This window comes from Capra hircus, chromosome 18, assembly GCF_001704415.2.
Source record: "Capra hircus breed San Clemente chromosome 18, ASM170441v1, whole genome shotgun sequence".
In the NCBI taxonomy this organism is placed as follows: Eukaryota; Metazoa; Chordata; class Mammalia; order Artiodactyla; family Bovidae; genus Capra; species Capra hircus.
The window spans coordinates 64191682-64214904 of record NC_030825.1 but is presented as its reverse complement, the minus strand read 5'-3'; the positions used below and the strand labels follow the sequence as shown (position 1 = coordinate 64214904).

The 23223-nt window shown below is 50.2% G+C and overlaps 1 protein-coding gene across 1 annotated transcript; it reads left to right on the top strand.

The window, feature by feature from the left end:
• On the top strand, positions 245 to 20950 carry LOC102174023 (leukocyte immunoglobulin-like receptor subfamily A member 6). The gene is made up of 18 exons (XM_018063240.1): positions 245 to 474; positions 576 to 611; positions 788 to 1072; positions 1325 to 1624; positions 1864 to 1908; positions 3106 to 3273; positions 7488 to 7598; positions 7700 to 7735; positions 7917 to 8201; positions 8455 to 8751; positions 10221 to 10388; positions 14332 to 14367; positions 14550 to 14834; positions 15087 to 15386; positions 15626 to 15670; positions 18909 to 19040; positions 20373 to 20425; positions 20504 to 20950. The coding sequence occupies exons 1-18, from the start codon at positions 441 to 443 to the stop codon at positions 20642 to 20644; spliced, it is 2757 nt and encodes a 918-aa protein (XP_017918729.1). The 5' UTR covers positions 245 to 440; the 3' UTR covers positions 20645 to 20950.

Sequence of the window (23223 nt, the reverse complement as noted above, 5' to 3'; positions counted from 1 at the left end):
CACAGCGGAGTTTTTTCCCTCCTGTTTTTACACTGAGAGTCTCTTACCCCTTGCATTGTGTGAAGATTAAAATGCTGACACGGGGGGTTGGGGAAGAAAGAGAGGAATCAGATTAGACCAGTGATAATCTGACGCAAGGGTGATTGGACTTGCCTGGGGGTGTGGCAGTTAAGAACCCGCCTTGCAACGAAGGGGTTGTGGGTTCAGGAACTCGGATCCCACACGCCACGTGACACAAGAAAGATCCCTCAGGCTGAAGCACAGATGGTGAATGTCTTCTTAAGGGCGAATACCTCACCCAGAGGAAGTAGGGGGAAAGAGGATGCTGACTGCCTTTGTACTCAAGAGCGGGGCCACAGCCTCCCTTCCTGGAGGGCTTGTCTCTTACAACAAGTCCATTCAGCATTAGCGAGACCACCGCTCAGCCTGAACGTGGGATCATGTCCATGGTATTTCCCTCGCTGCTCTGTCTTGGTCAGTCGGGGAGAGAGGGTTGGGTACAAATGGATGGATAAGCAGGGCAGGGCTGGTGGTTCTTTAAGGCTGGGCTCTTCTCACTGGGTGTTTCTTTTCAGGGTTGTGTCTGAGCCAGAGCACTTGGGCACAGAAGGGTGAGTGTTCTGTGTAATACTCCTGAGGACACAGAAGGGTTTAAGCCAGGTATCAGGTCTCTTGGCCGCTGGAAAGAGGGGACTCAGACTTTAGAGCGGGGGCTGAAAGAGGGGGAGAAATAGAAGTATGGAGGGAGAAACGCTTGTGTGTCTATTACCTGTTCCCTGTGTTCTAGGAAATCTCCGCCCGCCTCGTATCACAGCTCTGCCTGGATCCACAGTTCCACCTAAGAGTCATGTGACCCTCCTGTGTCAAGGACCTGGACAAGCTGAGGGGTACAAGATATCAAAAGTGGGAAGTCCTGAGCCCATGGACAAAGAGGAACAGATCACACCCAGGAAGACCAATACTTTGAGTATCGCAGAGATGACAACGGACCAGACAGGGCTGTACCACTGCTCCTATCAGAGAGGAGGCCGCTGGTCCCAGTTCAGTGACCCCCTGCAGCTGGTGATGACAGGTAATGCGGACACAGAGGCAGCGAAGCCAGGACTGACCCCTCTGCTGAGGGAAGGACCAGGCTTTGGGGACAGGAAGCAGGAGCACAAAGCCTTGTCCTTGGTGAGGTCTCAGGGATGATGCCGAGAGACTTCCTCAAGGGGGAGGGGGGCAAGGAGGGGAGAGAGACCAGAGCCACATCTGCTCCCAGGGGACAAAAAGGGACAGTGCCTACGTGACCCTTCCTTCATTGCTGAACTTCCTTCTTTCTCAGGAGCTTATGAGAAGCCCTCCCTCTCCAGCCTGGCTGGCACAGTGGTGGCTCCAGGGGAGAATGTGAAGTTGCAGTGTTTCTCCAAAATCAACTATGATGTATTTATCCTCACCAAAGAAGGTGAAGATCACATCACCCAGAATCAAAGCTCTGCCCCCCAGGACAGGGGACGCCAGACCATCTTCCTCTTGAGTCCAGTCTCCTCCACACAGGCGGGGACCTACAGATGCTACGGTGCCTTCCGCGAGAACCCCTACCTGTGGTCCCAGCCCAGTGACCCACTGCAGCTTCAGGTCGAAGGTGAGGAAGAAGCCCAGTCCACCCGCCTGACCCCCGCCCTGGGGGCTGACTCTGTGCGGTTAAAGCACTGGCTGGGGAAGGGGACAGCAGAGGCGGGGTGTGTGAGTGCCATCGGCCTAGACACGCATCTCTGAGGGACGGGCGGAGGACAGGCCATGTGGGTCCCTGGGACTCTGGGAGGTGAGACCCCGACTTGGCGGAAATAGGGAAGACCTCTCCCACTTCACCTCTGGTTTCAGGAACTACTGACTCTCCCAGCAGCACACAGCACAGACGCTCAACTGGTGAGTGACTGAGTTTAGGTGGAAAACTGAAAAGAGCTTCTGTGCTCCCTTCTCTCTGGCCTGGAGTGTAACCGCATGGATGCAGATGTATCTGTTATATATCACATGGATGTACCTGTCTGTTAGTCTCTCAGTCGTGTCCAACTCTGCCACCCCATGGACTGTAGCCACCAGGCTCCTCCGTCCATGCGATTTTCCAGGCAAGAACATGGGAAGGGGTTGCCATTCCCTTCTCCAGAGGATCTTCCTGACCCAAGGACTGAACCCTGGTCTCCTGCATCGCAGCCAGATTCTCTACTGTTTGAGCCACAGGGAACTCCATGGATATATATGTATTTTATATATATATATGTAACTATTGTTAAATATCATGTATGCTTTGCAGAAAATATTTATATAGACTATATTAATACATGTGTTATATCTATTTCGTTTTTGTCAGAATAAGAATGTGTCACATAATGACTGGTTGGGGAAAACAAGGTCACACAGTGTAACAGGATAAGACTGACCGAAGGGGCTAGTGTTTTAGAAGATGGCTCAACAAGCAAATCCCTCATGGGTGTATTTTTAACAAACACTGGGATGAAATCAGAGGGGTGATCGTTGTAGAGAGCGCAGGACAGGCAGAGGAACCAGCCCTGGGCCAAGACCCAGAGGTAGAGACGCGCTCACGAGCCCGCGGGTAACAGAGGCCAGCGTGTCTGCTGCCAGAACGGTCGAATCACAGGGGATACCGAGCGAGGAGCAGGCCGGGCTCAGGGTGGGGACTGGCAGCCTCCAGCGCCCCAGTCCTGTCTTTCTGGACCCCAGAAGCCCCCGCCGGTATCAGCACAGCGCCTGTAATGACAGGAGGGAGAGAAAGGTGCTTCACTGCTTACCCCGAGGGGGTGGGCTGGGCGGGCTTCCCACCAGGTCCAGAGGTCTGCAGAAATCAGCTTCAGTTTTAGGGTCCTTTAGGGGCGAGGACAGCTTCCTTGGTGGCTCAGTGGTAAAGAATCTGCCTGCCAAGTAGGAGACCCAGGTTCAATCCATGGGTCAGAAAGATGCCCTGGAGAAGGGCATGGCAACTCACTCAATACCCTTGCCTGGGAAATCCCAGGGATGGAGGAGCCCGGTGGACCACAGTCCATGGGCTCCCAAGGACACAGCTGAGTGACTAGTCAACAATCGGCCCTTCTACCTCTTCCCTCCCAGCACCTGCCGCTTGGCACCCTTCTCTGGAGACTCAAGTCCGCCTGAGCCTGGCTGCCGTGCTTCTCCTGGCCATGGTCGTCCTGCTGGCTGAAGCCTGGTACAGCCGGGGAGGGGGTCCCTCAGTGAAGTCAGATGAGCCCCCGCCCCAGTGGACTGACAAGCGCCGATGACCCTCCGCTGGCATCAAAGCACTGTGCTCACCTGTGGGGCGGAGGAGAAAGGGCTCTGGCTGGGTCACCCACCCGACACAGCAGGGTACTCGCTTCCTGTCAAACCTGAAACAGCGCACCAGAGGCAGCGTGGACGAGAGCAGCCCAGTGTGGATTCTCTTTCAGTCCAGAGAGCAGGGTCTAAACCCTGCCCCCAAGCCTGCACCACGTGCTACTTTCCCGTGGGTGCTGGTGCCTTTTCGAGCTTCTAGACTCTGCCTGTGATCCCTGTCCTGTATCTCCGTCCTCCAGACCCAGAAGCGGAGCGCCTCTTCTCCTCTCTGACCTCTGCTTCCTTCCTCCCTTCTTGCCTCACATACCCCCACCCTCCTGCTTCCCTCTTAACGAACACTTGTGGGGACCTGCCGGTGGTCCAGTGGCTAAGAATCCACCCAGCAATGCAGGGGATGTGTGTTTGGTGCCTGGTCAGGGAACTAAGATCCCACAGGCTGCAGAGCAGCTAAGCCTCTGAGCAGCAACCAAATGAATAAATAAATAAAAATAAAATTATATTAAAAAAAAAGAACATGTGAGTACGTTGGGCCCCCCATGAAAACCTCCGATAAGCGCCCCACCCAAGATCCTTAATTTCACCACATCTGCAGTGTCCCTTTTGACATGGAGGTTCTGGGTAGCTTCGCAAAACTATAATTAGGGAGCTATGCCTCACCCTGCCTCCTGGAGAGGCAGAAATCCTTGCTTTTATGTGCTGTCTCAGGAGAAGGCAATGGCACCCCACTCCAATACTCCTGCCTGGAAAAGCCCATGGATGGAGGAGCCTGGTAGGCTGTAGTCCATGGGATCGCTGAGGGTTGGACACGACTGAGCGACTTCACTTTAACTTTTCACTTTCATGCATTGGAGAAGGATGTGGCAACCCACTCCAGTGTTCTTGCCTGGAGAATCCCAGGGACGGGGGAGCCCGGTGGGCTGCCATCTATGGGGTCGCACAGAGTCGGACATGACTGAAGTGACTTAGCAGTAGTATGCACTGTCTCACAGGAGAACTTTAAAAAGCAGGTTTTTTGTTTTGCTTTAATATTTAAGTCTTTATTGAATTTGTTACAATTTTGCTTCTGTTTTATGTTTTGATTTTTGGGCCACAAGGCATGTTGGATTGTAGGTCCCTGACCAGGGATTGAACCCACAGCCTCTGCATTGGGAGACAAAGTCTTAACCACTGGACTGCCAGGGAAGTACCTGGGAATGAATGTTTTAAAACTATTTTCAATTTAGAACAGGACATGATTCAAACTGAGATGATGCTTAATAAACTTTGCTTATGTGTAATGTGTAAATTCCTTAGAGTGGTTGTTTTTGCAGGGTGGGAAATGGGTCTAGGGTAGAAATGCTGATTTTTTTCTTCAATATAGCCCTTGTGAAAGTGAAAGTCGCTAAGGTGTGTCCGACTCTTTGCGGAATTTAAAAATCATAGAAAGCAAGTATAAAAGCATGAACATTCATACTGGTTGGTTGGTTTGGGGATTTAAGTTACACAGATGCTTGTGATGTTAGCAATTGTTCCTCTTTGGGTTTGGGGTTTGGTTTTTTTGTTTCTGAGAAGAAACAGCTTTCAAAGCATGAGACTAAAACAACAGAATCACAGAAAGGCTAACTCACCCCCTGTTACAGTTGAGCTGATGAAATAGTTTGGGGACTTCTTAGCTCCAAGCTGTTTAAGTAAATAATAAATACCCTTGGACTTAAAACTGCATGAAAACTGCACAGAAAAACAGAGACACTAAGTGGTCACGTGCCCTTCAGTCTCACCTCCACCCCAAGACTCGACTCGGCTGGCTGCCACTGGCTGCTGTTCCCTCATCCAAGTCCCCTCCTTCTGCCTGCTCCTTACTTTTTCTCTGTGTTGGCACAGACCTAACTTTCCTTGGGTGTTTTCTCTGAATGCCTTCTCAGAGTTGGCTAGGTGTCCCTGTCATGTTCTAAATGACAGCTGAGTTCTATAAAGCGGTAAGTACATGGTGAGCCATTTGCTGTCTTTGCAGGCACTCGGTTCTGCTCTCACAGGGCTTCCCAGGGAGCACTAGGGCTGAAGAACCCCCCTGCCCGTGCAGGAGACCAGATTCAATCAAAAGACCCAGATTCCCTCTCTAGGTCAAGATGACTCCCTGGAGAAAGAACTGCCCACCCACTCCAGTATTCTTGCCCAGGAATTCCCGTGGACAGAGAGGAGCCTGGTGGAGTGCAGTCCACGGGTCAAAGGGTCATACATGTATATGAGCACAGATACAGGACAAAAGCAGGAGCGATGGTGTATGACCATATGAGCGATGATGTATGACCATGTGAGCGAGGCCACAGTCCTTTGAAACTTGGTTTGAAAAAGCAAAAGTGTGAATTTTAACTCATTTCATGGGTTACAAAATGCTAATTTTCTTTGTGTTTTTTTCAGTCATTTAAAAATCCTGAGGCCATGCAAAAACAGACAATGGGTTTTAGAATGCTTCCCTGGTGGCTCAGAAGGTAAAGCGTCTGCCTGCAATGCGGGAGACCTGGGTTTGATCCCTGGGTTGAGAAGATCCCCTGGAGAAGGAAATGGCAGCCCACTCCAATATTCTTGCCTGGAGAACCCCACAGACAGAGGAGCCTGGTGGGCTGCAGTCCGTGGGGTCTCAAAGAGTCGGACACGACTGAGCGACTTCACTCTCACTTTTCAATCCTCTCTTACAATCTTTCCTCCAAACAGCTGAGTCCAAGTAACTTGAGAGCAAAGACAAGCTAAACAAAGCATCCGGAGATGGTTCTCCTAGAAAGCAGTGATGGGGGTGTCCTCAGGATTCCCTTTCAATGCCCTGGATGGAGAGAAAGAGGTGGGAGGAGGGAGAGAAATGATACAAAGATAGAGGACATTAGACATTGACAGACAGTAGATAGGTAGGCGAAAAATGATATATATAAAGGATAGATAGGGACTTCCCTGGTGGTCCAGTGGCCAAGACTCCATGCTTCCAATGCAGGGGGCATGGGTGAATCTCTGGCCAGGGGACTAAGATCCCACATGCCACAGGGCATGGCCAAAATTAAATAAATAAAATAGTCTATTTCCAGGCTGTCCTACAAATAAACATGGGGCATCCCTTTGTGGTCCAGTAGCTGAGACTCTGTGCTCCCAGTTCAGGGGGCCTGGGCTTCATCTCTGGTCAGGGAACTAGATCCCACCTGTGGCAGCTAAGAGTTCACCTGCTGCAGCTGAAGACCCCGTGAGCCACAGCTAAGACCTGGTGCAGCCAGAGAGACACACATAACTGGATATTTAAAATACAAATAATAGATAATTGCTTGATAAACAGTAGAGAATGAATAGATGGCAGATAAATAGCAAAGAGATTATTAATACATAAATGACATCTAGATGTAGATACAAATAAGTGGTTGCTGTTGCTGTTGTTTAGTCGCTAAGCCATGTCTGTTTTCGAGTCCACAGACTGTAGCCCACCAGGCTCCTCTGTCCATGGGATTCTCCAGGCAAGAACATAGGAGTGGGTTGCCATTTCCTGCTGCAGGAGATCTTCCCGGCCCACGGATAGAAACCACGTCCTCTGCATTGCAGGCAATGCTTCATCACAAGCCACCACGGAAGGCCATAGATAGATGATAAAATTAGATGAATAAATGGTAGCTAGGTAGATGATAGTGAATGATGGATAGATAATAAAGGCATGATTGATGGATGATAGTTGATAAACAAGTAGACAATAAAATGACAGCTGATGATAGCTAGATGTGGATATGTGTGGCCTCCACAGTGTCAGAAGAGGGAAAGGCCTGTCTAACCTCTATGGACACGAGTGGGAGCAAACTCTGGGAGACAGTGATGGACAGGGAAGCCTGGCGTGCTCAGCCCATGGGGTCTCACAGAGTCGGACACGACTGAGTGACTGAACAACAACCTCTTGCTCTGAGTTGGAACCTTTGGTCGTCACCTCAGTTCTGAGGAAAGCCCTCCTGAGCCACGGGCCCCTGAAGTTTCAACCCCAACACCATGGTTCTCTCCACCCAGCCATGACCCAGTAAGCCCACAGAGGAGAATTCAGATCACAATCTTCATGGTGTCAGCACGTCTATATGCCCCACACCCAACCCAGGAAGAAGAGGATGTGAACTGCCTTCACTACAGGGCTGAGAACAAAAAGCAACTGCACAGCTTCCTGTAAGTGTGGGTCACTCGGCGGAACAGTGTCCTTCATCAGAGGAGCGGGGCTGAGGCCGGTGGGAAGCCTGAATGCGGGAGAATGTCCATGGTTCCTCCCTCGTTGCTCTGTCTTGGTCAGTCAGGGAGAGAGGGTTGGGTACAAATGGATGGCTAAGGAGGGCAGGGCTGGTGGTTCTTTAAGGCTGGGCTCTTCTCACCGGGTGTTTCTTTCCAGGGTTGTGTCTGAGCCAGAGCACTTGGGCACAGAAGGGTGAGTGTTCTGTGTGATACTCCTGAGGACCAGTAGGGTTTAAGCCAGGTATCAGGTCTCTTGGCCGCTGGAAAGAGGGGACTCAGATTTTAGAGCGGGGGCTGAAAGAGGGGGAGAAATAGACGGGTGAAGGGAGAAACAGAAACACTTGTGTGTCTATTACCTGTTCCCTGTGTTCTAGGAAATCTCCGCCCCCCTCATATCACAGCTCTGCCTGGATCCACAGTTCCATGGAAGGGTCATGTGACCCTCCTGTGTCAAGGACCTGGACAAGCTGAGGGGTACAAGATCGCAAAAGTGGGAAGTCCTGAGCCCACGGACAAAGAGGAACAGATCATGCCCAGGAAGACCAACACTCTGAGTATTGCAGAGATAACAACGGACAAGACGGGGCTGTACCACTGCTCCTATCAGAGAGGAGGCCGCTGGTCCCAGTTCAGTGACCCCCTGCAGCTGGTGATGACCGGTGAGGGGGACACAGAGGCAGCGGAGCCGGGACTGACCCCTCTGCCAAGGGAAGGACCAGGCTTTGGGGACAGGAAGCAGGAGGACCAAGCCTTGTCCTTGGGGAGGTCTCAGGGATGATGCCGAGAGTCTTCCTCAAGGGGGACGGGGGCAAGGAGGGGAGAGACACCAGAGCCATGTCTGCTCCCAGGGGACAAAAAGGGACAGTGCCTACGTGACCCTTCCCTTCATCGCTGAATTTCCTTCTTTCTCAGGAGCTTTTGCCAAGCCCTCCCTCTCCAGCCTGGCTGGCACAGTGGCGGCTCTAGGGGAGAATGTGAAGTTGCAGTGTTTCTCCAAAATCAACTATGATGTATTTATCCTCACCAAAGATGGAGATCACATCACCCAGAACCAAAGCTCTGCCCCCCAGGACAGAGGGCGCCAGACCATCTTCCTCTTGAGTCCAGTCTCCTCCACACAGGCGGGGACCTACAGATGCTACGGTGCCTTCCGCGACAACCCCTACCTGTGGTCTCAGCCCAGTGACCCACTGCAGCTTCAGGTCGAAGGTGAGGAAGAAGCCCAGTCCACCCGCCTGACCCCCGCCCTGCGGGCTGACTGTGTGCTGTTAAAGCACTGGCTGGGGAAGGGGACAGCAGAGGCGGGGTGTGTGAGCGCCATCGGCTTAGACACGCATCTCTGAGGGACAGGCGGGGGACAGGCCATGTGGGTCCCTGGGACTCTGGGAGGTGAGACCCCGACTAGGTAGAAATAGGGAAGACCTCTCCCACTTCACCGCTGTTCTCAGGAAGCAGCACACAGCATAGATGTTCAACTGGTGAGTGACTGAGTTTAGGTGGAAAACTGAAAAGAGCTTCTGTGCTCCCTTATCTCTGGCCTGGAGTGTTAACTGCATGGATGCAGATGTATCTGTTATATATCACATGGATGTACCTGTCTGTTAGTCTCTCAGTCGTGTCCAGCTCTGCCACCCCATGGACTGTAGCCCACCAGGCTCCTCCGTCCATGGGATTTCCCAGGCAAGAACACTGGAGGGGGTTGCCATTCCCTTCTCCAGACGATCTTCCTGACCCAGGGACTGAACCCTGGTCTCCTACATTGCAGCCAGATTCTTTACTGTTTGAGCCACAGGGAACTCCATGGATATATATGTATTTTATATATATATATATGTAACTATTGTTAAATATCATATATGCTTTGCAGAAAAATATTTATATAGACTATATTAATACATGTGTTATATCTGTTTCGTTTTCGTCAGAATAAAAATGTGTCACACAAGGACTGGCTGGGAAAAACAAGGTCACACAGTGTAACAGGATAAGACTGACCGAAGGGGCTATTGTTTTAGAAGATGGCTCAACAAGCAAATCCCTCATGGGTGTATTTTTAACAAACACTGGGATGAAATCAGAGGGGTGATCGTTGTAGAGAGCGCAGGACAGGCAGAGGAACCAGCCCTGGGCCAAGACCCAGAGGTAGAGACACGCTCAGGAGCCCGCGGGTAACAGAGGCCAGCGTGTCTGCTGCCGGAACGGTCGAATCACAGGGGATACCGAGCGAGGAGCAGGCCGGGCTCAGGGTGGGGACTGGCAGCCTCCAGCGCCCCAGTCCTGTCTTTCTGGACCCCAGAAGCCCCCGCCGGTATCAGCACAGCGCCTATAATGACAGGAGGAAAGAAAGGTGCTTAACTGCTTCCCCGAGGGGGTGGGCTCGGGGGGCTTCCCACTAGGTCCAGAGGTCTGCAGAAATCAGCTTCAGTTTTAGGGTCCTTTAGGGGCGAGGACAGCTTCCTTGGTGGCTCAGTGGTAAAGAATCTACCTGCCAAGCAGGAGACCCAGGTTCAATCCACGGGTCAGAAAGATGCCCTGGAGAAGGGCATGGCAACTCACTCAATACCCTTGCCTGGGAAATCCCAGGGACGGAGGAGCCCGGTGGACCACAGTCCATGGGCTCCCAAGGACACAGCTGAGTGACTAGTCAACAATCGGCCCTTCTACCTCTTCCCTCCCAGCACCTGCCGCTTGGCACCCTTCTCTGGAGACTCAAGTCCGCCTGAGCCTGGCTGCCGTGCTTCTCCTGGCCATGGTCGTCCTGCTGGCTGAAGCCTGGTACAGCCGGGGAGGGGGTCCCTCAGTGAAGTCAGATGAGCCCCCGCCCCAGTGGACTGACAAGCGCCGATGACCCTCCGCTGGCATCAAAGCACTGTGCTCACCTGTGGGGGCGGAGGAGACAGGGCCCTGGCTGGGTCACCCACCCGACACAGCAGGGTACTCGCTTCCTGTCAAACCTGAAACAGCGCACCAGAGGCAGCGTGGACGAGAGCAGCCCAGTGTGGATTCTCTTTCAGTCCAGAGAGCAGGGTCTAAACCCTGCCCCCAAGCCTGCACCACGTGCTACTTTCCCGTGGGTGCTGGTGCCTTTTCGAGCTTCTAGACTCTGCCTGTGTTCCCTGTCCTGTATCTCCGTCCTCCAGACCCAGAAGCGGAGCGCCTCTTCTCCTCTCTAACCTCTGCTTCCTTCCTCCCTTCTTGCCTCACACACCCTCACCCTCCTGCTTCCCTCTTAACAAACACTTGTGGGGACCTGCCGGTGGTCCAGTGGCTAAGAATCCACCCAGCAATGCAGGGGATGTGTGTTTGATGCTCAGTCAGGGAACTAAGATCCCACAGGCTGCAGAGCAGCTAAGCCTCTGAGCAGCAACCAAATGAATAAATAAATAAAAATAAAATCGTGCTTAAAAAAAGAACACGTGACTACATTGCCCCCCCCCCATGACAACCTGCAATAAGCCCCCACCCAAGACCCTTAATTTTACTACATCTACAGTGTCCTTTTTGACATGGAGGTTCTGGGTAGCGTTGCAACACTGTAATTAGGGGCTATTCCTCACCCTGCCTCCTGGAGATCACTGAGTCTGATCTTTGAGCCAGAAATCCTTGTTTTTATGCACTGTCTCACAGAAGAGACTCGGAAATAAGGACGGGTTTTTGTTTTGCTCTAATATGTAAGTCTTTATTGAATTTGTTACAATTTTGCTTCTGTTTTAAGTTTTGGTTTTTTGGGCCACGAGGCATGTTGGATTGTAGGTCCCAGACCAGGGGTTGAACTCACACCCCTCGCATTGAGAGGCAAAGTCTTAACCACTGGACTGCCTGGGAAGTACCTGGGAATAAATGTTTTAACACTCTTTTCAATTTAGAAGAGGACATGATTCAAACAGAGATGATGCTTAATAAATTTTGCTTATGTGTAATGTATAAATTCCTTAGTGTGGTTGTTCTTACAGGGTGGGAAATGGGTCTAGGGTAGAAATGCTTAATTTTTTTCTTTTTTTCTTCAATATAGCCCTTGTGAAAGTGAAAGTCGCTCAGGTGTGTCTGACTCTTTGCGGAATTTAAAAATTATAGAAAGCAAGTATAAAAGCATGAACACTCATACTGGTTGGTTGGTTTGGGGATTTAAGTTACACAGATGCTTCTGATGTTAGCAATTGTTCCTCTTTGGGTTTGGGGTTTTGTCTTTTTGTTTCTGAGAAGAAACAGCTTTCAAATCATGAGACTAAAACAACAGAATCACAGAAAGGCTAACCACTCCCTGTTACAGTTGAGCTGATGAAATAGTTTGGGGACTTCTTAGCTCCAAGCTGTTTAAGTAAATAATAAATACCCTTGGACTTAAACCTGCATGGAAACCGCACAGAAAAACAGAGACACTAAGTGGTCATGTGCCCTTCAGTCTCACCTCCGCCCCAAGACTCAACTCAGAGCTCTCTGCCGCTGGCTGCTGCTCCCTCACCCAAGTCCCCTCCTTCTGCCTGCTCCTTACTTTTTCTCTATGTCAGCACAGGCGTAACTTTCCTTGGGTGTTTTCTCTGAATGCCTTCTCAGAGTCAGCTAGGTGTCCCTGTCATGTTCTAAATGACAGCTGAGTTCTGTAAAGCGGTTAAGTATATGGTGAGCCATTTGCTGTCTTTGCAGGCAGTCGGTTCTGCTCTCATAGGGCTTCCCAGGGAGCACTAGGCCTGAAGAACCCCCCTGCCCGTGCAGGAGACGGAAAAGACCCAGATTCACTCCCTAGGTCAAGAAGACTCCCTGGAGAAAGAACTGCCAGCCCACTCCAGTATTCTTGCCCGGGAATTCCTGTGGACAGAGAGGAGCCTGGTGGGGTGCAGTCCACGGGTCAAAGATCAGACCTGGCTGAGCACAGATACAGCGCAAAAGCAGGAGCGATGATGTGTGACCATGTGAGCGAGGCCACAGTCCTTTGAAACTTGGTTTGGAAAAGCAAAAGTGTGGATTTTAAATCATTTTTATGGGTTACAAAATGCTAATTTTCTTTGTGTTTTTTTTTCAGTCATTTAAAAATCCTGAGGCCATGCAAAAGCAGACAGTGGGTTTTAGAATTCAATGATCCTCTCTTAGAATCTTTCCTCCAAACAGCTGAGTCCAAGTAACTGGAGAGCAAAGACAAGCTAAACAAAGCGTCTGGAGATGGTTCTCCTAGAAAGCAGTGATGGAGGTGTCCTCAGGATTCCCTTTCGGTGCCCTGGATGGAGGGAAAGAGGTGGGGGGAAGGAGAGAAATGATACAAAGATAGAGGACATTAGACATTGACAGATAGATAGATAAGTAAGTGAAAAATGATATATATAAAGGATAGATAGGGACTTCCCTGGTGGTCCAGTGGCTAAGACTCCGTGCTTCCAATGCAGGGGGCATGGGTTCAATCCCTCGCCGAGGGTAAGATCCCACATGCCACAGGGCATGGTCAAAATTAAATAAGTAAAATAGTCTACTTACCGCTGTCTTACAAATAAAAATGGGGCATTCCTTTGTGGTCCAGTAGCTGAGACTCCGTGCTCCCAGTTCAGGGGGCCTGGGCTTCATCTCTGGTCAGGGAACTCGATCCCACCTGCGGCAGCTGAGAGTTCACCTGCTGCAACTGAAGACCCCGTGGACCACAGCTAAGACCTGGTGCGGCCAGATAAACACAGAAATAACTGGATATTTAAAATAAAAATAATAGATGATTGCTTGATAGACAGTAGAGAATGAATACATGGTAGATAGATAGCAAAGAGATTATTAATACATGAATGACATCTAGATGTAGATACAAATAAGTGATTGCTGTTGCTGTTGTTTAGTCGCTAAGCCGTGTCTGACTCTTTTCGAGTCCACAGACTGTAGCCCACCAGGCTCCTCTGTCCATGGGATTCTCCAGGCAAGAACACTGGAGTGGGTTGCCATTTCCTGCTGCAGATCTTCCCGGCCCACGGATAGAACCCACATCCTCTACATTGCAGGTAATACTTAACCACTGAGCCACCACGGAAGGCCATAGATAGATGATAAAATTAGATGAATAAATGGTAGCTAGGTAGATGATAGTGAATGATGGATAGATAATAAATTCATGATTGATGGATGATAGTTGATAAACAAGTAGACAATAAAATGACAGCTGATGATAGCTAGACGTGGATATGTGTGGCCTCCACAGTGTCAGAGGAGGGAAAGGCCTGTCTAACCTCTATGGACACGAGTGGGAGCAAACTCTAGGAGACAGTGATGGACAGGAAGCCTGGCGTGCTCAGCCCATGGGGTCTCACAGAGTCGGACACCACTGGGTAACTGAACAACAACCTCTTGCTCTGAGTTGGAACCTTCGGTCCTCACCTCAGTCCTGAGGAAAGCCCTGCTGAGCCACGGGCCCCTGGAGTTTCAACCCCGACACCATGGTTCTCTCCACCCAGCCATGACCCAGTAAGCCCACAGAGAATTCAGATCAATGTGTTTGTGGTGTCAGCTATGTCAATATGCCCCACTCCCAACCCAGGAGGAAGAGGGTGTGAACTGCCTTCACTACAGGGCTGAGAACTGAAAGCAACTGCACAGCTTCCTGTAAGTGTGGGTCACTCAACAGAGCAGTGTGTCCTTCAACAGAGGAGCGGGGCTGAGCCTGCTGGGCAGCCTGAATGCGGGAGCATGTCTGTGGTTCCTCCCTTGCTGCTCTGTCTTGGTCAGTCGGGGAGAGAGGGTTGGGTGAAAATAGATGGCTAAGGAGGGCAGGGCTGGTGGTTCTTTAAGGCTGAGCTCTTCTCACTGGGTGTTTTTTTCCAGGGTTGTATCTGAGCCAGAGCACTTGGGCACAGACGGGTGAGTGTTGTGTGTGATACTCCTGAGGACTCAGCAGGGTCTAAGCCAGGTATCAGGTCTCTGGGCTGCTGGAAAGAGAGGACTCAGACTTTAGAGCGGGGGCTGTAAGAGGGGGAGAAATAGATGGGTGGAGGGAGAAACAGAAATGCTTGTGTGTCTATTACCTGTTCCCTGTGTTCTAGGAAATCTCCGCCCCCCTCGTATCACAGCTCTGCCTGGATCCACAGTTCCATGGAAGGGTCATGTGACCCTCCTGTGTCAAGGACCTGGACAAGCTGAGGGGTACAAGATCGCAAAAGTGGGAAGTCCTGAGCCCACGGACAAAGAGGAACAGATCATGCCCAGGAAGACCAACACTCTGAGTGTTGCAGAGATAACAACGGACAAGACGGGGCTGTACCACTGCTCCTATCAGAGAGGAGGCCGCTGGTCCCAGTTCAGTGACCCCCTGCAGCTGGTGATGACCGGTGAGGGGGCCACAGAGGCAGCGGAGCCGGGACTGACCCCTCTGCCGAGGGAAGGACCAGGCTTTGGGGACAGGAAGCAGGAGCACAAAGCCTTGTCCTTGGTGAGGTCTCAGGGATGATGCCGAGAGACTTCCTCAAGGGGGAGGGGGGCAAGGAGGGGAGAGAGACCAGAGCCACATCTGCTCCCAGGGGACAAAAAGGGACAGTGCCTACGTGACCCTTCCTTCATTGCTGAACTTCCTTCTTTCTCAGGAGCTTATGAGAAGCCCTCCCTCTCCAGCCTGGCTGGCACAGTGGTGGCTCCAGGGGAGAATGTGAAGTTGCAGTGTTTCTCCAAAATCAACTATGATGTATTTATCCTCACCAAAGAAGGTGAAGATCACATCACCCAGAATCAAAGCTCCATGCCGCAGGACAGAGGGCGCCAGACCATCTTCCTCTTGAATCCAGTCTCCTCCACACAGGCAGGGACTTACAGATGCTACGGTGCCTTCCGCGAGAACCCCTACCTGTGGTCTCAGCCCAGTGACCCACTGCAGCTTCAGGTCGAAGGTGAGGAAGAAGCCCAGTCCACCCACCTGACTCCTGCCCTGGGGGCTGACTCTGTGCGGTTAAAGCACTGGCTGGGGAAGGGGACTGCAAGAGGCGGGGTGTGTGTGCGCCATCGGCTTAGACACGCATCTCTGAGGGATGGGCGGGGATGGGCCATGTGGGTCCCTGGGACTCTGGGAGGCGAGACCCCGGCCGGGCAGAAATAAGGAAGACCTCTCCCGCTTCACCACTGTTTTCAGGAACTACTGAGTCTCCCAGCAGCACACAGCCCATATGTTCAACTGGTGAGTGACTGAGTTTATGTGGAAAACTGAAAAGAGATTCTATATTCCCTTCCCTCTGACCTGGAGTGGAACAGGGCTTACTACAGACAGGGCCAGCTTTTTAAGAAGGCTGCTGATGTCTTGGGGCATGGAGAACACAGATATAGCAGGTAGCGCTGCTCTCCCTAAAGGAAAGAAGACAATTAGACAGTCTACCCATTGCAGATAAAGCCAATAGCATCCACAGATACCATTTATCAGTGATCCATAATTGACGGTATTCTAAAATTTATCAGTGATCCATAATTGACAATATTCTGGACTTCCCAGGGGACAAGGAAGTCCCCTGCTCAGCCAGTAAAGCATCTGCCTACAATGTGGGACACCTGGTTTAATTCCCTGGGTGGAGGAGATCCCCTGGAGAAAGAAATGGCAACCCAGTCCAGTACTCTTGCCTCAAACATCCCATGGACGGAGGAGCCTGGTGGGCTACAGTCCATGGGGTCGCTAAGAGTCGGACACTATGGAGGGACTTCACTTTCACTTTCACCTTCCACAGAGCTCTGCTCCCAGAAGGGTTAGCTCTCAATATTAGCTCAGAATAATCTAGATGATCAGATAACCTTGTTATCTGGGGACTTCATCCCTAAACTGCACTGAGAACACACAGATTATGAGAGCTGTTCCTACAACAAGTTCCCTGTCAATCTCTCCCCTCCTCTGAGCCTCATTTCCTTCAGGGATGTGGACGCAAACTCTGTACAGGATTAAGGCCTGTTGGGTAAAGGCCTTCTGTGGTTGTGACCACTGCCACTTCTTTCTTACGTCTTGAGAAGAATTTAGTATGAGCTTAGGTGAAGGCAATGGCACCCCACTCCAGTACTCTTGCTTGGAAAATCCCATGGATGGAGGAGCCTGGTGGGCTGCAGTCCATGGGGTCGCTAAGAGTCGGACATGACTGAGTGACTTCACTTTCACTTTTCACTTTCATGCACTGGAGAAGGAAATGGCAACCCACTCCAGTGTTCTTGCCTGCAAAATCCCAGGGACGGGGGAGCTGCTGACGCTGGCTCTTTTCTGAGCTGTGCTTCCTCTTCGCCAGCGGTCAGTAAATATTTCCTGTAATAGGCCAGTTACTTAGTGGGCAGATAGCTGGTCTCTTTCTCAACTGCTCAGCTCTGACCCTGTGCACAAAAGCAGCCACTGAGTCAGACATGACTGAAGCCACTTAGCAGCAGCAGCATGAACTTGCTTCCTGTCCCAAGACATGTCTCAGAGTCTGTACCGTGTGTGTGCGCACGCGCATGCGAGTGTGTATTGGGGGTGGGGGGGGGGGGCATTCACAGACAGATGCCTATAAGGAGCTTCCAAAGCTGGAGGGGTCCTCAAGAGGAGGAGTTTGCTCTTGGACTCCTTGCTCCAGAGTTGACCATGCCCTCCTAGAGGGTAGACAAGGGCAAGAGAAAGCGAGGAGAAAGAAAAGTCCAAGAGAAAAGGTGCCCCCGTTCTCAGGACTTTCTCAGAGAGTAGTAATAGTCTGCTATGAAATGGGCGCCCCCTATTTCAAAGTCAGACGGGGCACAAGGCCGAGGGCTCGAGGGCTGTGGGCTCGAGGGCCATGGGGAGAGAGAGAGAGAGAGAGAGGATCCGAGGGAATGGGGTTTCACTCAACACTGTAACCGATGGATGAAAAGTGGGCCAGTGTGTGGATGTCAGTCCAGCAAGGCAAGTGGAGATTCCCGTCCCGGAGCTCGTCTCAGTTTCTTGGCAAAGAGAGGGGACCACCAGAGGTGGGCTTGGGAGAGGAGCCCACCCAGATGCGGTGGGTCTTCCCTCCCAGGTTTCAGCACCAGAATTAAGGCGAGTGCAGAGAAAAAGAGGGTAAGCTGGCAGTCAGGCAAAAAAAGGAAATTTATTAGAGGGAAAAGAGGGGTGACTGGCTCTTAAGGAGAACCAGCCTCCTCCCTTTCTGAAGGAGTCCTTCTTATACCCCACCAATGAAAAATTCTCTGAAGGGATGGTCACGTAGCCAGAGGTCTGGAATCTGGTGGTCTCACAGCCTTGAGAAGATGGGAGCCAGTGAGATAACAGGGTGCCGTATATGCAATTTGGTCAGTCTCACGGATCACTGTGAAATTTTATTCTTTGTTTGTGAGGTTGACATAATGAGCTACTTTATCAATGAGACCCCATGTGGGCCCTATCACCTATGAGATGGATAGAACCTTGATTGGAAAACGGGGCGGGGCGGGTGGGATGGGGGTGTGAAACGTGTGCTCTATCCACCTCACAGCCTATTTGTTTTTTTAAATTTTTTTTTTCTGTATTGGAATCTCGCCAACACAGAAAGAATTCTTTTTGTTGTCTGTGGTTGCTTTTTTGTAGTGAAATGCATACTTTTCCTATACATTTCCATATGATGGCTCAAGTCAGTTCTTGGAATGAGCCCTCCCCTGAGCTTGGCTAACGCCATATTCTTGACTCACCACCGCTGGCTCTTTTCTGAGCTGTGCTTCCTCTTCGCCAGCGGTCAGTAAATATTTCCTGTAATAGGCCAGTTACTCAGTGGGCAGATAGCTGGTCTCTTTCTCAACTGCTCAGCTCTGACCCTGTGCACAAAAGCAGCCACAGACGAGAGGCAGAAGCAAGTGAGCCGAGGTCGAGCTCTGAGGAAACGATAGATACAGGCGCTGAAGCTTGAACTTCAGTTCGTTTGCATTGTCACAGATTTTATTCTTTCTTTATTTTTTTTTTTTTTTTGGATTACAGTTTAAAAATGTAAGTCTGTTCTGAGTTCGAGGGCCACAGGGAAACACAGGTGGGCAGAGGTCTGATCCGTGTGTCGTCCCGTGCTGGTCTCTATAAGAATACAAATTTCCATTTCCCAGTGGCTTCTCTTTTAAATCTTTATTGGATTTGTTACAATGCTGCTTCTGTTTTATGTTTTTTTTGGGGGGTGGCCACGAGGCATGTGGGATCCTAGCTCCTCCATCAGGGATGGGACCAGCACCCCGTGCATTGAAGGCAAAGTCTTCACCACTGGGCCTCCAAAGACGTCCCTCCAAGAGCTTTGTTATCTATGACTTCATGGAGCAAGCAAACGAGGCGGTCAAAGCTCATTCCTCTTTTCTAAGAATCAGGGTCAGCAATTCTGAGCTTGGGGATTGTGGCGGGGTTTGAGGAAATACTCAGCAGCCGCGCTGCATGTGAAGGTTCTTTACACGGGGCGCCTGCTCTGGCACTGTGTTCTCTTTTGCAGCCCCGTCTGGTGACTTAGCCTCCCGAGGCAGACTCCTAGGTATCTGGATCGGTGTCCCGGTGGCCGTGGGTCTCCTGCTCCTAGTCTTCCTCATCTTCCTTATCCTCTACTGTCTGCGCAAAGCCAAAAGCAGTAGGTCCTTGAGAGCAGGAGGGGAAGCCTGTGTAGAGATCCCTGGGACGCAAATCCCACTGGGGAAACGCGGCGGGGCATTTGCTGGGGGAGGATGAGGGGCTGAGGGGTCCAGAAGCAATGAGGGGAGGGCTGTTTTGCTGGTTCACGCTGTGATTGTGGTAACTGCCTTCCAGAAGCCAGGGCTGGGGGGAATCTACAGCCACCCTCCCGAAGACATGACCCTCTCTTTGTTTTGTTCACGAGATTGTTGTTGTTGTTTTTGCAGTGTCATTTTTCATTATCAAAGATGAAAAAATGAGAAAATTCAATCGGGAAAGATGAGATGTAAACACTCGCTTAAGCTGCTAGTGGAAGGATACACGGATTCACAAACCTAGTCACCAAGGCATTATTTACAATATTACAAAACAATGTCATAAAACAATATATAAAACATAAAACAATAACCCATATACCAAAACAGTGTCATAAAACAGAGGATATAAACCATACACGATGCTACAACTAACGTAGCCATTTAAAATATTGTTTAGGAAACACCTCTAGTGACAAAGAGAAATATTGAGGCTATAATGTTGTCTGTTAAAATTACAGATACAGAGAGAAAACTAGCAGTGACTAACGGGGAGGGGAGGGGCAGTTAAGGGGTAGGGGATTAAGAGGTACAAACTAGTAGGTATAAAATAATCTACAAGGATGGGACTTCCCTGGTGGACCAGTGGCTAAGACGCCACATTCCCAATGCAGGGGGCACAGGTTTGATCCCTGGTCAAGGAACTAGATCCCACATGCCACAACTAGGGGGAAAAAAAAAAAGATCCCAAATGCCCCAACAACAAAATGGGGAATGTAGCAATATTTTATAATAACTATAAATGGAGTTTAACCTTTTGAAACTGTAAATCATTATACTGTAAACCTGTAACTTATATTGTATATTCAACAGTATTTCAGTTTTTTAAGAAATGACCCTCTCTTTGTCTGTTCGAGCTGCTGTAACAGAACACCATAGACCGGGTGCTTCAAACATCCAGCATTCATTTCTGACAATTCTGGAGGCTGGGAGGTCTGAGATGTAGGTGCTAGGATTCAGCTCCCGGTGAGGGTTCTCTTGCAGATGGTCACCTCTCCTGGCAGAGAGAGTGAGCTAGAGCTCTGGCTGAACATGAGAATCCCACCTTCAGGACCCCATCAAAACCTCAGTTTCTCCCAGGGGCACCTTCTCCAAACAGCATCACGTGCAGGTCCCCACTGCAGCAGATGAATCTGGGGGGAAGGGGAGTGGGGACACAGATACACAGTCCACAACAACCTCCCCTTTCCCTCTAGATGCTGCAAGGAAAGAGAGACAGCCAGAGGCAGCTGGCCGGGCAAATGGACAGGTAAGGGCTTCCTCCTCTAGACTGTCCCTTGGACCCCCGTGTGGCACCCCTGTCTCATATTCTCCCTTCCTTCCTCAGGTTTCTGAAGCTGCAGACCCTCAGGAGGTCACCTATTCCCAGGTGACCTGCCATGTCCCCCACCAGGGGACAGCTGGGGCCCCCTCCAGGGTGCCCAGACAGACCCAGAGCAGCGAGTATGTGACGCTAGCCTTCAGATAAGCCAGGCACCAGGGCCAGCACTTCATCTGGGCGGCAGAACTCACAGCTACCGCTGGTAGCTCCCTCCTCTAGAACTGAGGCTCCAAGCCTGACAGCCTGGTTGAGGGAGCCCGCATTCCTCGGAAGTCCTGCTGCCCCCACACACACACCCAGAAATCTAGAGACTCAGCAACATGCGCCAGTCAGTTCCAGAGTCTCTAACTGCCCAGGAGTCCCTGAGACCCGCTGAAGCCATCAGAAGAGTGACAGGGTGATATTTTGTAAGTTTTCATTATTCATTAATTAAATGTTGTTTAGTTTCTATCATGTCTGACTCTTGGCAACCCCATGGACTGCAGCACGCCAGACTCCCCTGTCCTTCACTGTCTCCCGAAGTTTTCTCAGATTCATGTCCATTGAGTCGGTGATGCCGTCCAACCATCTCATCCTCTGTCGTCCCCTTCTCCTCCTGCCCTCAATCATTCCCAGCATCACAGTCTTTTCCATTGAGTCGGCTCCTCCCATCAGGTGGCCAAAGTATTGGAACTTCAGCTTCAGCATCAGTCCTGCCAGTGAATCTTCAGGGTTGATTTTCTTTTGCCATGACAAGGCTGTGATCCATGAAGGGGATTAATTAATTAAGTGTACTTAAATCCTCTTGGGTACCAGGTTTTATGTTACAGCTTTCTGAAAACAAAAGCTGAGAATGTTCATAACCTACTGTAAGAAATACTAAAGGAAGTTTTTTAAGCAAAGAAAAAAAAATACCAGATGAAATTTTAAATCTATATAAAGGAATGAGAAAGGACTGAACATTGGCTTTTAAGGAATCTATCCAGAGTCTTGAGTGAGTGATAGGAAATTCTGATAGTTTTTTTTACCTTTTCTCTAACAGTCTCCACTTAGAGGCTACTGGGTGCCAATTAACTGAAGGTCCACGAAAATAACTTTGAAACCGGGTTTCCAGTTCAGATAAGTCCTCAGATATAAATACCCTCACTCTCATTGTATCTCTATGATTGGTGTTTTATTTTGCAAATTGACTATTTGTAGGGGCACAGGAAAGAGCCTAAAACCATCCCTCTTGTTGAAGAGTTTGTTGTCTAGGGCAGGGGTCAATAAATTAGAACCCACAGGTCAACTCTGGCAAGTTACCAGTTTTGTACCATACATGTTACATTTTTACACTTTTCAATACTTTTTTTTTGCTTTTCCCTGGTTGCTCAGAAGGTAAAGAATCCACCTGCAATGCTGAAGACCTGGGTTTGACCCCTGGGTTGGAAAGATCCCCTGGAGGAGGGCAAGGCAACCCACTCCAGTATCCAGTATTCTTGCCTGGAGAATCCCATGGACAGAGGAGCCTGACGGCGAGAGCTGGCTCACTAAGCACAGGGTGGCTGCGAGGGTGGCTGGGCAGGCGCAGGAGGGCCTAGAGGAGCTATCCCACTTTGAAGGTCAGGAACAGCAGCGATAAGGAGATACCCCTCGTCCAAGGTAAGGAGCAGCGGCTGTGCTTTGCTGGAGCAGCCATGGAGAGACACCCCACGCCCAAGGTAAGAGAAACACAAGTAAGATGGTAGATGTTGCAAGAGGGTATCAGAGGGCAGACGCACTGAAACCATACTCACAGAAAACTAGTCAATCTAATCACACTAGGACCACAGCCTTGTCTAGATCAATGAAACCAAGCCATGCCTGCAGGGCAACCCAAGACGGGCAGGTCATGGTGGAGAGCTCTGACAGAGTGTGGTCAACTGGAGAAGGGAATGGCAAGCCACTTCAGTATTCTTGCCTTGAGAACCCCATGAACAGTATGAAAGGGCAAAATGATAGGATACCAAAAGAGGAACTCCCCAGGTCAGTAGGTGCCCAATATGCTACTGGAGATCAGTGGAGAAATAACTCCAGAAAGAATGAAGGGATGGAGCCAAAGCAAAACCAATAACCAGCTGTGGATGTGACTGGTAATAGAAGCAAGATTCGATGCTGTAAAGAGCAGTATTGCATAGGAACCTGGAATCTCAGGTCCATGAATCAAGGCAAATTGGAAGTGGTCAAACAAGAGATGGCAAGGGTGAATGTCGACATTATAGGAATCAGCAAACTAAAATGGACTGAAATGGGTGAATTTAACTCAAATGACCATTATATCTACTGCTGCGGGCAGGAATCCCTCAGAAGAAATGGAGTAGCCATCATGGTCAACAAAAGAGTCCAAAATGCAGTACTTGGATGCAATCTCAAAAACGACAGAATGATCTCTGTTCATCTCCAAGGCAAACCATTAAATGTCACAGTTATCCAAGTCTATGCCCCAACCAGCAACGCTGAAGAAGCTGAAGTTTAACAGCTCTATGAAGACCTACAAGACCTTTTAGAACTAACACCCAAAAAAGATGTCCTTTTCATTATAGGGGACTGGAATGCAAAAGTAGGAAGTCAAGAAACACCTGGAGTAACAGGCAAATGTGGCCTAGGAATGCAGAATGAAGCAGGGCAAAGACTAATAGAGTTTTGCCAAGAAAATGCACTGGTCATAGCAAACACCCTCTTCCAACAACACAAGAGAAGACTCTACACATGGACATCACCAGATGGTC

Coding starts and splice junctions, on each gene's coding strand:
- LOC102174023 (XM_018063240.1), top strand. CDS start 441: ATGTCCATGGTATTTCCCTCGCTGCTCTGTCTTG. Junction 612..787: donor GAGCACTTGGGCACAGAAGG/GTGAGTGTTCTG, acceptor CCTGTGTTCTAG/GAAATCTCCGCCCGCCTCGT. Junction 10,389..14,331: donor GTGGACTGACAAGCGCCGAT/GACCCTCCGCTG, acceptor GTTTTTTTCCAG/GGTTGTATCTGAGCCAGAGC.